This window comes from Ips typographus, linkage group LG2 (assembly GCF_016097725.1).
Source record: "Ips typographus isolate SLU linkage group LG2, UJ_Ityp_2.0, whole genome shotgun sequence".
Lineage (NCBI taxonomy): Eukaryota > Metazoa > Arthropoda > Insecta > Coleoptera > Curculionidae > Ips > Ips typographus.
Genome location: NC_138423.1, coordinates 3,554,267 through 3,569,132, shown reverse-complemented (window position 1 = coordinate 3,569,132; position 14,866 = coordinate 3,554,267). Strand labels below are relative to the sequence as shown.

The following is a 14,866-nucleotide window of genomic DNA, read 5'->3' as shown; positions in this document are numbered from 1 at the left end:
TCTCGGATTGGTTAGGGCGTTGAGAATGTTAATCATATACAAATCTTATTTGCCGTGGTTATTCCAATGTAGGTTACCTAAATTTGATTTATTCATTAACTTAAAGGTACATGGCCTGGTCAATGAACTGTATACATTAAAAATTAATAGATAACTATTTTATCTGTTTATGATTCTATGAAGAAGTTGGTGTGCCCTTCAGATTCTTCCGGTGTAACTCAAAGCTACCCTGACCAGTATTTTGTATTTTTTAATAAGTAGGACGATTATTTTAAAGGTAAAATTTCCATATACAGGGTGATTCCATAGTTGGGGCTTTCCTTTAACCTGCAAATAGGGCTTCAAAAAATAAGGTTCAAGGTTAAATAATTTTTTTTGGAAATGTGAACAATAACGAAGATACAGGGTGTCAAAGTTTTACTGAAAAAACAAAAATACAAAAAAAACTTTAACTTAATTTTAACTAACTGACAGGTTATTTCCTATCAACACACATTAACATTTTTTTTTTTTTCTAACTTTTTCAGTTTTTGAGAAATTGCAATTCGAAAATTGTGTCACTTTTTGTGAGTTTGCAGCGTTGTTGCTAAGTTTGAAGCCTTGTGAAGCTGTAATTTGCACTCCAATCTAGATTTTTTAAATATCATTAGAAAGAGGATAAAAAATGTTACAAAATGTCGGTTGAGTGAATTTCCTAACTTTTTCAGTTTTTGAGAAATTTCAATTCGAAAATTATGTCACTTTTTGTGAGTTTGCAGCGTTGTTGCTAAGTTTGAAGCCTTGTGAAGCTGTAATTTGCACTCCAATCTAGATTTTTTAAATATCATTAGAAAGAGGATAAAAAATGTTACAAAAAGTCGGTTGAGCGAATTTCCTAACTTTTTCAGTTTTTGAGAAATTTCAATTCGAAAATTGTGTCACTTTTTGTGAGTTTGCAGCGTTGTTGCTAAGTTTGAAGCCTTGTGAAGCTGTAATTTGCACTCCAATCTAGATTTTTTAAATATCATTAGAAAGAGGATAAAAAATGTTACAAAATGTCGGTTGAGCGACTTTTCTAACTTTTTCAGTTTTTGAGAAATTTCAATTCGAAAATTGTGTCACTTTTTGTGAGTTTGCAGCGTCGTTGCTAAGTTTGAAGCCTTGTGAAGCTGTAATTTGCACTCCAATCTAGATTTTTTAAATATCATTAGAAAGAGGATAAAAAATGTTACAAAATGTCGGTTGAGCGAATTTTCTAACTTTTTCAGTTTTTGAGAAATTTCAATTCGAAAATTGTGTCACTTTTTGTGAGTTTGCAGCGTTGTTGCTAGGTTTGAAGCCTTGTGAAGCTGTAATTTGCACTCCAATCTAGATTTTTTTAAATATCATTAGAAAGAGAATAGAAAATGTTACAAAATGTCGGTTGAGCGACTTTTCTAATTTTTTCAGTTTTTGAGAAATTTCAATTCGAAAATTGTGTCACTTTTTGTGAGTTTGCAGCGTTGTTGCTAGGTTTGAAGCCTTGTGAAGCTGTAATTTGCACTCCAATATAGATTTTTTTAAATATCATTAGAAAGAGAATAGAAAATGTTACAAAATGTCGGTTGAGCGACTTTTCTAACTTTTTCAGTTTTTGAGAAATTTCAATTCGAAAATTGTGTCACTTTTTGTGAGTTTGCAGCGTTGTTGCTAAGTTTGAAGCCTTGTGAAGCTGTAATTTGCACTCCAATCTAGATTTTTTAAATATCATTAGAAAGAGGATAAAAAATGTTACAAAATGTCGATTGAGCGAATTTTCTAACTTTTTCAGTTTTTGAGAAATTTCAATTCGAAAATTGTGTCACTTTTTGTGAGTTTGCAGCGTTGTTGCTAAGTTTGAAGCCTTGTGAAGCTGTAATTTGCACTCCAATCTAGATTTTTTAAATATCATTAGAAAGAGGATAAAAAATGTTACAAAATGTCGGATGAGCGAATTTTCTCACTTTTTCAGTATTTGAGAAATTTCAATTCGAAAATTGTGTCACTTCTTGTGAGTTGAAAGCGTTGTTGCCAGGATTAAACCTTTGTGACGCTGTAATTTGTTCTCCAATCTAGATTTTCTATATATCGTTGAAAAGATGATTAAAAATGCTATAAAATGTCGATAGTATACACCCTGTATCTTCGAGGGAGCCTTCAAATAGATCCCTGCGCCGTTACCCCAGGATCGTCAAAGTAAACAAACTCATTTTTGGTAAAAGGTGGTGTTGGTTACTGCAATAGCAATAGACAGAATAGCACAGTTTATCTATTTGGGAGCCATGATCAATGATAATGGGCCTGTCCCACAATTTTTTTTTATTTCATAACTACAAAGATGGATTGAAAATATTATACCCGTATTTTTTTGTTTTCAAAAATATTAAGTCTAAATAGACAAAAAATGATGATAAAAACTACATTAATCTCATGTTTAAAACGCCCGCCGCCCGTGACGTACTACACTATCAACCAATCAGCGACAAGAAGTAAAACAGATGGCGTGCAACAGCCAATAAAATCGCCCAGAATTACGTACGTCACATGCGCGCCAAAACAGATCTTTTAAATTTAATGGACAAATTCAAACTAATGTAGGAACATTTACGACCATAATTTTTTCTTCAAGAATATGAAAAATTAGTTTTTTGATCCTATTCTTTCGATTCCAGTCATTAAAACAAAAATTTATGATATGTGGGATAGGCCCATTGGGATCACTCACAGATGATCAGATGTAAAATAAAGAAAACAATGTCCGATTTCAATCAAATGGCTAAACTGTTTAAAAGTGACAACCTCAGACTACTCCGATGCTATATTTTCTCAATTCTTCTCTCATTCCTCCGAGAAAAAGTTATGCCAGAAGACCACCAAGAAGAAGAAAAATATCATGGCTCAAAAACCTAAGAACATGGTTCTCAAAAACTACTACCGAAGTCATCATATCCAGGATGATCAGGCACTTGAAGAAGAAGATGTTAGCTTTCACATATCAAAGTAAACATTTTCGAACTTGTATTATTATAAAAACCAAATCAAATCAACTTCTTTATTAAAGGTCAAAATTCTGGTTACTTATACAAATTTATTGACTGTCATAAATCTAGAAAATTGCTGTACAGGATCTACTGGACATTCTGGAAACACTTGCGAGCAACTTTCCACTTCTTTTCCCAATTTTTCTGCAGCATGGTAGATGTTGTGCTCGTTGTTTTCTATTTGGTCATCTGTAGACGAAGGCCTGCAAAGGTTTTTAATCAATTATTTGACACAAAAATACTATTAAAGATCATGTAAACTTAAAAAATTATCGATGTTGATATTAATAGAGTACTATTTTAACCTTCTTACATAAAATAATAATGAAAATATGTAGAAACTGACATAGGTGGAAAAATCTGACGATCAGTTGAAATTGCAAAGAAGGGAATGGTATTATTTTCTCGTTTTTCAATTAGTAGCAAAATCAAAATTTAAAATTGTTGATGGATCATCAAATATGTCTTTGCTCTTTAGGATTTTCGCCAATAAACAATTTACTAGCCCATTTAGTTCTGGACAGCACAATTTAGTAAGCTGCTAAATAATAATTTCTTTAAATGGTTTTCATAAAAGTTATTATACAGGGTGGTCAATCAAGAAATAAGTTGACATGCATTTTGCCATTTTTCTGAAAAACGCTTTCTAAGGAAGATACAGTTCTCCAAATTTCAGTATAAAAAAATCGGTTTTTTCTATAATTGTCAGACCGTAAAACTGAACATTTAGGACTTCTGAAAGATCAAATTTGTCCTGATTGGTCTAAAACCAATCCTCTACTTGGAATAGTCTTAAAATTTGTTTTTTTCAGACTACAATCCATTTTCGAGTGTCTGGAACTGGATTTCAAGCACTAAAAACAGTCCGGAAAGCAAGACAAAGACTGTTACGCATAAAACTTATTTTTTACTACTAAAAATAGTTTAAAAGTTTACTTTAAAGGCTAAAATTACTCTACTAAGACTAATGAGAGTCCAAAAGTCTAATTTCAGAACTTTAATTGGTGGACAACTAAATTTTCTGGACTGAAACAAGTCTAAAATTCAATTAAATACTGGAAACTGTCCAAATTACATTTTGGGACTAATTCATTTTTAAAAATTAGTTTTCAAGACTAATATTGTAGCATTTAGTGCCAAATTGTTTACTTTCATTACTGAAGAGTCTGAAACTTGACTTTTACTATTATAAATAGTCTTAAACTTGAAAATTTTGTGAAGATAGTCTTGAAACTCTATTTTTCATACTGAAAACAGTCTTAAAGCACTAAAAACTAGTCTAGATTTTTAGGAAATGCTCGAATTTTTAGTACTGAGGTGTCTAGAAGTCAATTTAATAGTGACAAAGCTTGAAATGGCATTTTATGACTATAGACAGTGTAAAAGCTAGGTTTCAGGCCTGATATGTTAAAAATGTTGTGAAGATAGTCTTAAAACTCTATTTTTTAGGCTGAAAACCGTCTTTAAGCACTAAAAACTAGTCTAGATTTTTAGGAAATGCTCGAATTTTTAGTACTGAGGTGTCTAGAAGTCAATTTAATAGTGACAAAGCTTGAAATAACATTTTAAGGCTATAGACAGTGTATAAGCTAGCTTTCAGGACTGATAAGTTAAACATTTTGTGAAGATAGTCTTGAAACTCTATTTTTTAGGCTGAAAACAGTCTTTAAGCACTAAAAACAGTCTATATTTTTAATAAATGCTCGAATTTTTAGTACTGAGGTGTCTAGAAGTTAATTTAATAGTGACAAAGCTTGAAATGTCATTTTAAGACTATAGACAGTGTAAAAGCTAGCTTTCAGGCCTGATAAGTTAAAAATGTTGTGAAGATAGTCTTGAAACTCTATTTTTCAGGCTGAAAACAATCTTTAAGCACTAAAAACTAGTCTAGATTTTTAGGAAATGCTCGAATTTTTAGTACTGAGGTGTTTAGAAGTCGATTTAATGGTAAACAAGCTTAAAATTACATTTTAAGACTATAGACAGTGTATAAGCTAGCTTTCAGGCCTGATAAGTTAAACATTTTGTGAAGATAGTCTTGAAACTCTATTTTTTAGGCTGAAAACAGTCTTTAAGCACTAAAAACAGTCTAGATTTTCAATAAATGCTCGAATTTTTAGTACTGAGGTGTTTAGAAGTCGATTTAATGGTAAACAAGCTAAAAATTACATTTTAAGACTATAGACAGTGTATAAGCTAGCTTTCAGGCCTGATAAGTTAAACATTTTGTGAAGATAGTCTTGAAACTCTATTTTTTAGGCTGAAAACAGTCTTTAAGTACTAAAAACAGTCTAGATTTTTAATAAATTCTCGAATTTTTAGTACTGAGGTGTCTAGAAGTCAATTTAATAGTGACAAAGCTTGAAATGGCATTTTAAGACTATAGACAGTGTATAAGCTAGCTTTCAGGCCTGATAAGTTAAAAATGTTGTGAAGATAGTCTTGAAACTCTATTTTTCAGGCTGAAAACAATCTTAAAGCACTAAAAAGAGTCTAGATTTTTAATAAATTCTCGAATTTTTAGTACTGAGGTGTCTAGAAGTCAATTTAATAGTGACAAAGCTTGAAATGGCATTTTAAGACTATAGACAGTGTATAAGCTAGCTTTCAGGCCTGATAAGTTAAACATTTTGTGAAGATAGTCTTGAAACTCTATTTTTTAGGCTGAAAACAGTCTTTAAGTACTAAAAACAGTCTAGATTTTTAATAAATGCTCGAATTTTTTGTACTGAGGTGTCTAGAAGTCAATTTCATGGTGACAAAGCTTGAAATGGCATTTTAAGGCTATAGACAGTGTATAAGCTAGCTTTCAGGCCTGATAAGTTAAAAGTGTTTGTGAAGGTAGTCTTGAAACTCTATTTTTCTGACTGAAAACAGTCTTAAAGCACTAAAAACAGTCTAAATTTATAAGAAATGCTCGAATTTTTAGTACATCTGAGGTACTTCTGCTTTCAATTTTCATTGGTTCAGTCACTTTTTGGTGTACAAGTCATATTTAAAGGTTTAAATGTTTGAATTTGCAGTCAGAAATCCTAGAAAAATTAGTTTTTCATCAACTGACTACAAAGACAATTTTTTTAGTTTTGAAGACTAAAGTCTTTTAATTTGTCCGAAAACTATGAAGACTGGTTACAAAGACAATTTTTAAGATTCTTAAGTCAACTTTCAAGGTTTCAAAGTCAATTTATTGATTTTTAAGTCAATTTCCAGGACTAAAGTTTTTAAAATTATCTGAAAACTATGAAAACTGACTACAAATACAAGTTTTAAGCTTTTTAAGTCAATTTTCACTGTTTTCAAGACTTTTTGGTTGGTTTACACATAAGAAATAACGTTATTACATACCTGGTTGAAAATAAAAAGTTTTTTGTCCGTTTTTATTTCAAATAAAAACACCTTAAGTAGCAAGTGTTATATTGAATTGACAAAGATTTAATTTAAACTCGCAAACTGTTTAAAGCATCAGTAAACCCTCAGAGAAAATTGCTGTATTAAGTTTATATTTCTTTGAGACGTCAAGTAGAAGTAGGTTAAAGAAAATGTGAAAGTAAGAATACAAGAAAGAAAGTAATAATTGTCTATCTTACGTGAGAATACTATGAAAAATTTCAGCCATTAATCCAGATCTTTGTTCTAAGGGAGTAGCCGAAACCTCGCAGATGGATTTAAGCAGGCAGGCTTTACCATCATATTTGTTCCTAAAAAAAAATTTTCAAATTAATAAACCGTAAGGATTTTGTTTGCAAAAAATCAAACACAGTTATTAGCATTAATTAAATATTGAATTAATTTACATAGACTTGGATGGGAAGCTTGTAATTGTAATAGTTTTATAATTTTTACTAATGATGGGCGTAAATTTATACGTGAACAGTTATTTACCGGTAAGGTAAAGTAAAATTGGAAAAGTAAAATATCAGTTTGACAAGAAAGTTTACCAATTTTACTAGTAAATTTATGGGTATAACTGAAATTTGCTTAAAAGATATAATTTTCCTATCATGGCTAACAATCATTAATTTTATTAAAGCAATTTTTGGTGAATATTGTTAAAATTAAATCCTGAATAAAAGGTTTTTATTTGTTATTTATTGTTTTAGAGATTTTGGTCAATCAATAATAAAATAAATGAAGTAAACCTTTTCTGATAAAGTGATTCTTGTATGAAATGAGTTCCAATTTTATAACTTTTTATGAACAGGTAGCCTATTTAAAAAAAATTGGATTTTAGCTTTATGTCACTTTTCTTTTATTATCTCGTTTAAATTATGAGTAATAATATATTTTTGAAATAAGAAAAATGAAAAAAATTTACAAACTGTCAATTGTCAAAATAACTGTCATAAATCTCACAACAACACATTTTGTTTCGAAAACTGTGATTCTTGCTAATTGTAGTCAAATTTTGACAGTTTTGGTATTAGTGACAGATATCACGTCGATTTTGGAGGATAATTTAGCTAGGCAGTCACGTGACTGTCAAAATAACTGTCATAAATCTCAGAAACACGTCTCGAATCGAATACTGCAACAAAACTTTAATAAATCCTGATTTTGCAACTTTTGAGCACAGTTTGACAGTCAGAGAACAAATTGCTTGTCAAAGCCACTTGGAGTAAAACAATGAGGGTTTTGAGCACATTTATGGAATCTTTATTAAATTTTCCTTTGTAGTAAAATTAGAAAACACTACAAAATTTGGTTCGCCTAGAGGTAAAAGGGGTATGAAAATTTGAACTGCCAGAAACACAGTTTGAAGGGACAGTCAGAAACAAAATTGCCTGTTAAACCCACTTGGAGTAAGAAAATGATTATTTTAAGCACATTTTTGGAATCCTCATTAAATTTCCTATCCAGTAACATGAAAAAACACTACAAAATTTGGTACCGCCATAGAGAAAGTAGGTATCAAAGTTTGAACTGACAGAAACACAGTTTGAAAGAAAAGTCAGAGACAATTGCCTGTAAAACCCACTTGGAGTAAGAAAATTACTGTTTTAAGCTAATTTTTGGAATCCTCATTAAATTTCCTATCCAATAACATGAAAAACCACTACAAAATTTAGTACCGCCATGGAGAAAAACGGTATCAAAATTTGAACTGACAGAAACACAGTTTGAAAGGAGAGTCAGAACCAAAATTGCCTGTAAAATCCACTTGGAGTAAGAAAATGACTGTTTTAAGCACATTTATGAATCCTCAATAAATTTGCTATCCAATAACCTAAAAAAACACTACAAAATTTGGTACCAGCAGAGAGAAAATCGGTATCAAAATTTGAACTGACGGAAACACAGTTTGAAAGGACAGTTAAAGACAAAACAGCGTATAAAACCCATTTTTATTCAGAAAATGACTGTTTTAAGCTTATTTTTGGAATCCTCGTTAAATTTCCTATCCAATAACATAAAAAACCACTACAAAATTTGGTACCGCCATGGAGAAAAACGGTATCAAAATTTGAACTGACAGAAACACAGTTTGAAAGGATAGTCAAAGAGAAAATCGACTATAAAACCCACCTAGAGTAAGAAAATGACTGTTTTAAGCACATTTTAGGAGTCCTCAATAAATTTGCTATCCAATAACCTAAAAAAACACTACAAAATTTGGTAATGCCATGGAGAAAATCGGTATCAAAATTTGAACTGACGGAAACACAGTTTTAAAGGACAGTTAAAGACAAAACAGCGTATAAAACCCATTTGTATTCAGAAAATGACTGTTTTAAGCATATTTTTGGAATCCTCGTTAAATTTCCTATCCAATAACATAAAAAACCACTACAAAATTTGGTACCGCCATGGAGAAAAACGGTATCAAAATTTGAACTGAGAGAAACACAGTTTGAAAGGAGAGTCAGAGACAAAATTGCCTGTAAAATCCACTTGGAGTAAGAAAATGACAATTTTAAGCACATTTTAGGAATTCTCAATAAATTTGCTATCCAATAACCTAAAAAAACACTACAAAATTTGGTACAGTCAGGGAGAAAAGCGGTGTCAAAATTTGAATTTCCAGAAACACAGTAAATTATTACCAGATCAAAATTTCCTGGTAAATTAAATTATTTACTTTATTTGTAATTTTCCCATCACAATAGTGGTTTGAGCATTATCATAGTAACAAAAAAGATTGGAAGAGTGGTAAATACTAGCGATTTTATCGCACTAATTAGGAAAAATTATTATTATTACCGCATAATTGTGACATTTTTGCTTTATTAAAATAATAGTTATTTACGTGTTATGGCAATTTATTATGTATCTCACTAATCGTGCGAAGAAAGTAATTTTATACCAGTAAGATGTGTGAGTAATGGGATCCAACAGGAAAACTTATTTTGTTTGTCATTCATTTTGTGATACAGCGTGTCCAAGTTTAAATTTTCACTCAAAGTCTTCCCTCAAACTTTCACCACTCAATAAAAGAAATGAGCATTTTCGAAAATAAAAGGGTAATACGAAAGTTCCTAAATAATTCACAAAAATAAAATTATAATTTAAATTGAAAAAAGTTTAATTAAATGTGTGTAAGTATGATTGTTCTCTCTGTTTTGTTCCTCCATTTGTTTTTTTTTTCTTTCAACAAACTTTCATTGTTGTATTTCTTTAGTGCCCTGAGGAAGCCTAAATAAAACTGGCATAACGTTGGCAACTTTAGTACTGGTTTTTTACTAAACCTAAATCCAATCCCCATCAAAAAATCAACTCACGACATACACTGGATCATTAAAAAACAACAAAAAATGTTAGGCTGTCAATTGGAACCAGACCATGAAAACGTTACCACCCTGTAGAATTTTCAGCCCAATAAACTTAACTTAAAATTTGATAAATTGATTTCAAAAATCTTAAGAGCTGTGATAAAAATACTAACAAAAACAAAACTGATAACCTGTATCTCAAAAAGTAAAAAACAAGTTTACCTACGACCTCAGTGTAAATAGCTATTTACGCATAGTTTTCCGTTACGTAAGGAACCTCTTTACGCACAGTTGTAATTAGATGGAGATCATCGCGTAATGCATTGTTTATACAGTTTTAAGTAACTACCACTTCGTCTAGAATATTATCTGCAATAGCACACTAATATGACTGAAATTTTTCCCTTTCTTCTTAATAACTGTAATGTCACCATAAATAATTATTTTAAGAAAAACACTAATAATTATTTAAGTAACATGATTTGTGAATTTTTTTTATTACGTTATTATTTTTTTCTTTAGTGGCATAATACCTATGATAAGTACAAATATGATGTCAATACGTTAAAAATATACTTTTTTAATGAAAAGTTACTCTGAATTATATGAATTGTGAAAACAGGACTGAAAACTGGTCGTAGGTAAAGTATAGTACGTCACACGTGCTCTAAGGCATTTTACGCACTAACTTTTTCCATTTCGTACGTAAAATGCTTCTTACAGCACTAGTTACGAAATATACTAATACATAACGTGAAAACAGTCGTAAAAAAACACTTTTACTTTATTTTTACGTCCATTGTGGTGGTGTTTTTACTACCAACGGTGGTAGATTCAATTACAAATTGCACAAAAATTGGTTTTACTTAAACAATTCTTTGTAATAAAAATATGTATCATACCTTTGTAAATAGTTCTCAAACGTTTCATACAATTTCCACCTTGTTGGAGACCGTTTCTTCCTTTCCAAATCAATTGAAGGATGAGTGTAATAAGTGATATTATTCGGCAGTTGGTAAAAAGCTTTCATTACCATTCCCAATGTTATACTGTTGCCCTGCACGTTCACAGGGATACCGATACCAAAAATAACCTATAAACACACAATATAAAACTAAAAACCGAACCTTTAATACGGATTTATGTGGAAAAAGCGTTCAAATCGAGCATTTCCTCAAGAAAATTTAATGTTGCGGAAAAATACGTACCGATACCCAGTTTGACCCTGGTTTCCAAAGCAGCCATCTCTTTTGTCGTGACAATAGCTGACTGCTAGTATCACGAATTTTGCCGTCAGAATGGTTTTCTATGCATACAATTTGATGGAATATAAAACAAACAAATAATATAAAAATAGTTTGAAAATGCATGATTTTCTAGCGGCAATAACTAAATAAGTACAAACTTAAAGCAGCACAGTTTAGGTTTGTTTTGACACCTTGTATTTGCTATTGGGTTCTCTAGCTCTAATTGCTTATACAAACTGGAGCAGTAACAGTATAAATGTACCGTAAGTACAGTCTAGTTTTTGGAAGATATTATAAACCATTGTAAATTAAAAAAAAACAGGTTTCTATTATCAAAAAGTATGTTTAGGTTAATTACCAGTTTATCGAACCATTTATTATTATTTTTATTTAGTAGGAGGTTTACTAATAAACGTGAAATTTATAAAACCATATAATAATCAAATATACAGGGTGTCTCTGAATTGGTTTCTCACGTAAAGATAGTATATGCACAAATATAAAAAAAGTTCTTATATAAGGTTAGCCACCCAAACCGTTCATTAAAAGTTTATCAGGATCAAATATTTATAGAAATTTTAAAATTTGGAAGATAAATTTGATGTGTGCTATATTTTAAAATTATTTTCATCTTTCTGTCAGTTCAGTAGATGTCAACTGGCTTATTTTAAATGGAACACCCTGTATATTATTATATCACTTTTGAGCACTTTTTTGAATTTCATGAACGCACTGCGGGCATTTTCAATCCGGCATCTGATTTCTGTGTATGATTCCCAGTTTTCACACAGCCACGTTCCTAGATATTTAAAATTATTTACTCGCTCTATTGGTTGATATGATAGGCTTTGAAAGTTTTGTAGCTTTTGAGTAATTATCATGAATTTAGTCTTCTTGGTGTTGGTATTGAGGCCCATGAACTTACTGCATTCCACGTCCCATATCCCGAAAATCCTCCATGTTATCTGCAATTAGAACTGTGTCGTCCGCATAACGAATATTGTTGTCCCATACACCATTCACCTTAACGCCCACGTTGCGTTCTTCTAGGGCTTCCTGAAAGATATGGCTTCAGAATATAAATTGAAGAAAACTGGGGAGAGAACACACCCTTGTTGACCCCCCTACAAATTGGTCTTGCTTCTGTGAGATCGTTACCAACTCTGGCTTCAGCCATTTGGTTCCAGTATAGGCTTTGAATGCAGCGGATGTCTTTTTGGTCTATGTCCAATCTATTTAGGATTTGGATCAGTTTATGATGTTGGATTCTGTCGAACGCCTTTTCCTAATCGATGAAACATATCATTATGTCCTTTCTCTGATCGTTGCAGTTCTGAATCAGTACTTGAGTCGCAACTAATGCTTCTCTCGTGCCTAAACCTCGTCTGAACCCAAATTGTGTGGATCCGATGTTTCTTTTGCACTTTATTGATATTCTGTAGTGGATAATCTTAAGGAATATCTTCGACGTGTGACTCATGAGGCTGACTGGTCTGTGGTCCTCACATTTTGTTGCATTCTTCTTTTTCGGCAAGGGGACGAAATTCGATGTCAACTATTTGGCGGGATATTCGCCTATGTTATAGATTCGATTAAATATCTTCTGTTGTTCTAGTTCTTCACGCTGTTGTTTCAGCCACTCATTTTTAGCGGTTCTTATCTTCGTTTTAATGACTTTCTGGATTTTTTTGTAGTTATCACCATTCCCTTTGTTCTTGTACCCTCTTCGTTTCTCAAACAGCGCCAGTATCCCATCTGTCATCCAATCGTGTTTTTCTGCTTTTCGTGTATGTCCCAATACTGTCTTCGCAACATTGGTCATGGCAGCCTCCATTTCTTCCTATACGTCACCCATGTTAGCTTCCTCTACCGTCTGTGGATCTATGGTTGTCAGTATTTTCTCATTAAGGTTTTTGGTAACTTTATTTTTTGTTTCTTCATATTTAAGTCTTTCGTAATCTATCTTTGGTGCATGGGTTTTGATTGTCATAATTTTGATTACCGCCATCGAGAGAGTGCACATCGGCGCACGGATAGATGCATACTTCTTTTCATCTTTGCCGATGTCCCATAACGTTTGTTGATGTTGTCTGGGCGATTCCACGTATATAAGCGTCTAGGTGGCAGATTGTACCATATGTTTGTTATTTTCATGTTTTCCTCCTGGCAGAATTGGCAAAGACGTTGGCCACGATCATTGCGTAATCCTAGTCCATAAGGTCCCACCAATGCTTCAAATCTTCCTTCTCCCACTTTGGCGTTGAAATCACCCATAATCTTTTTTATCTCATTATTTTTAACTTGTTTGAGTACTTGCTTTAATTCTTCGTAAAACGTCTTGATCTCATCTTCTGTTGAATCTGCTGTGGGTTCATACACCTGGATGACATTGATGTTGACTGGTTTGGCGTACAGTTTAAGTAATATAATTCTGTCTGAGAAAGGGAGAACATTTATTACAGATCTGGATAACTTTTCAGTCAGGACTGTTCCTACTCCCTTTCAATGATTTCTGTCATTATTTCCTGAATAGTACATGACCCCTCCAGAAACGTGACACACTCCAGCCTGAGGCCACCACGTTTCCGCCACACTCAGAATGTCCATCTTCAGTCTCTTCATTTCCTCTAGTAGGTTGACCAGTTTTCAACCCTTACTTCGCCTCGTAGACTTAGTCTCTCCTTCCTGACTTTATTTGTCATTTAACACAGTTCCCCCTGGACTGTTTTTCAACGTTTTGATCTTGAAAATTGACTAGAATGACTGCAAATGGTCCAGTAAGTCAATTTTACAATTTTTCAATTATTTTATCTTTAAAATTGACTAGAATGACTGAAAATAGCGTGTTAAAGCAGTATTTATTGTATTTGACTATCTTTTTAACGTTTTGATCTTGAAAATTGACTGGAATGACTGCAAATGGTCCAGTAAGTCAATTTTCACTAAATTTTACAATTTTTCAATAATTTGATCATGAAAGTTGAGTAGAATGAATAGTCCGGTAAGTCAATTTTGACTGCTTTTCAACGTTTCGACTTTGAAAATTGCCTAAAATGGCTACAAATGATCCAATAAGTCAATTTCCGTGAAATTTTACCATTTTTCACAATTTTCTCCTTGAAACTTGACTAGAATGACTGGAAATAGCGCGTTAAATCAGTGTTCGTGATATTTGACTATTTTTTTAACTTTGAATATTGACTATCATGCATAGAATGACTGTAGATAGTCTGAAAAGTCAACTTTTAAAAAATGTTGAGTTGTCCTTGAAAATTGACTAGAATGACTGCAAATACTCCATTAAGTAAATTTTCATGACATTTTGCGATTTTTTAATATGTTAATCTTGAAAGTTGACTAGAATGACTGGACATAGCGTGTTAAATCAGGGTTTATGATATTTGACTAGTCTTTTAACGTTTTGAGTTTTAAAATTGACCGCAAATAGTCCGGTAAGCCAATTTTCATAAAATTTTACTTTTTCTCAACGTTTTCCCTTTGAAAATTGACTATTATGACTGCAAATAGTTGGCTGAATCAGTTTTATTATATTTGATCCTTTTTAGCGTTTAGACCTTGAAAATTGACTTGCATAACTGACAACTGTAAGTCAAGTAAATGTTCATGATATTTGACTACTTTTTAACGTTTTGACCTAAAACGACTGCAAATACTCCGATGACAATTGCCATAAAATTGGAAAATAGACTAAAACGACTGGAAACGTTTCTTAAGTCAATTTTCAGGAATCTTGACCGATTTTCAACATTTTAGCCACAAAAATTGACTAGAATGACTGAAAATAGCGTGTTGAAGCAGTACTCATTGTATTTGACTATCTTTTTAACGTTTTGACCTTGAAAATTGACTAAAA

General features: G+C 31.9%; 1 protein-coding gene across 1 annotated transcript; it reads right to left on the bottom strand.

The window, feature by feature from the left end:
* Positions 1-3,035: 3,035 nt before the first annotated feature.
* LOC145724949 (uncharacterized) lies at positions 3,036-11,216 on the bottom strand. The gene is made up of 4 exons (XM_081973455.1): positions 10,954-11,216; positions 10,648-10,838; positions 6,626-6,736; positions 3,036-3,241 (listed from the first exon to the last, which is right to left on the bottom strand). The coding sequence occupies exons 1-4, from the start codon at positions 11,113-11,115 to the stop codon at positions 3,076-3,078; spliced, it is 630 nt and encodes a 209-aa protein (XP_081829581.1). The 5' UTR covers positions 11,116-11,216; the 3' UTR covers positions 3,036-3,075.
* Positions 11,217-14,866: the final 3,650 nt, after the last annotated feature.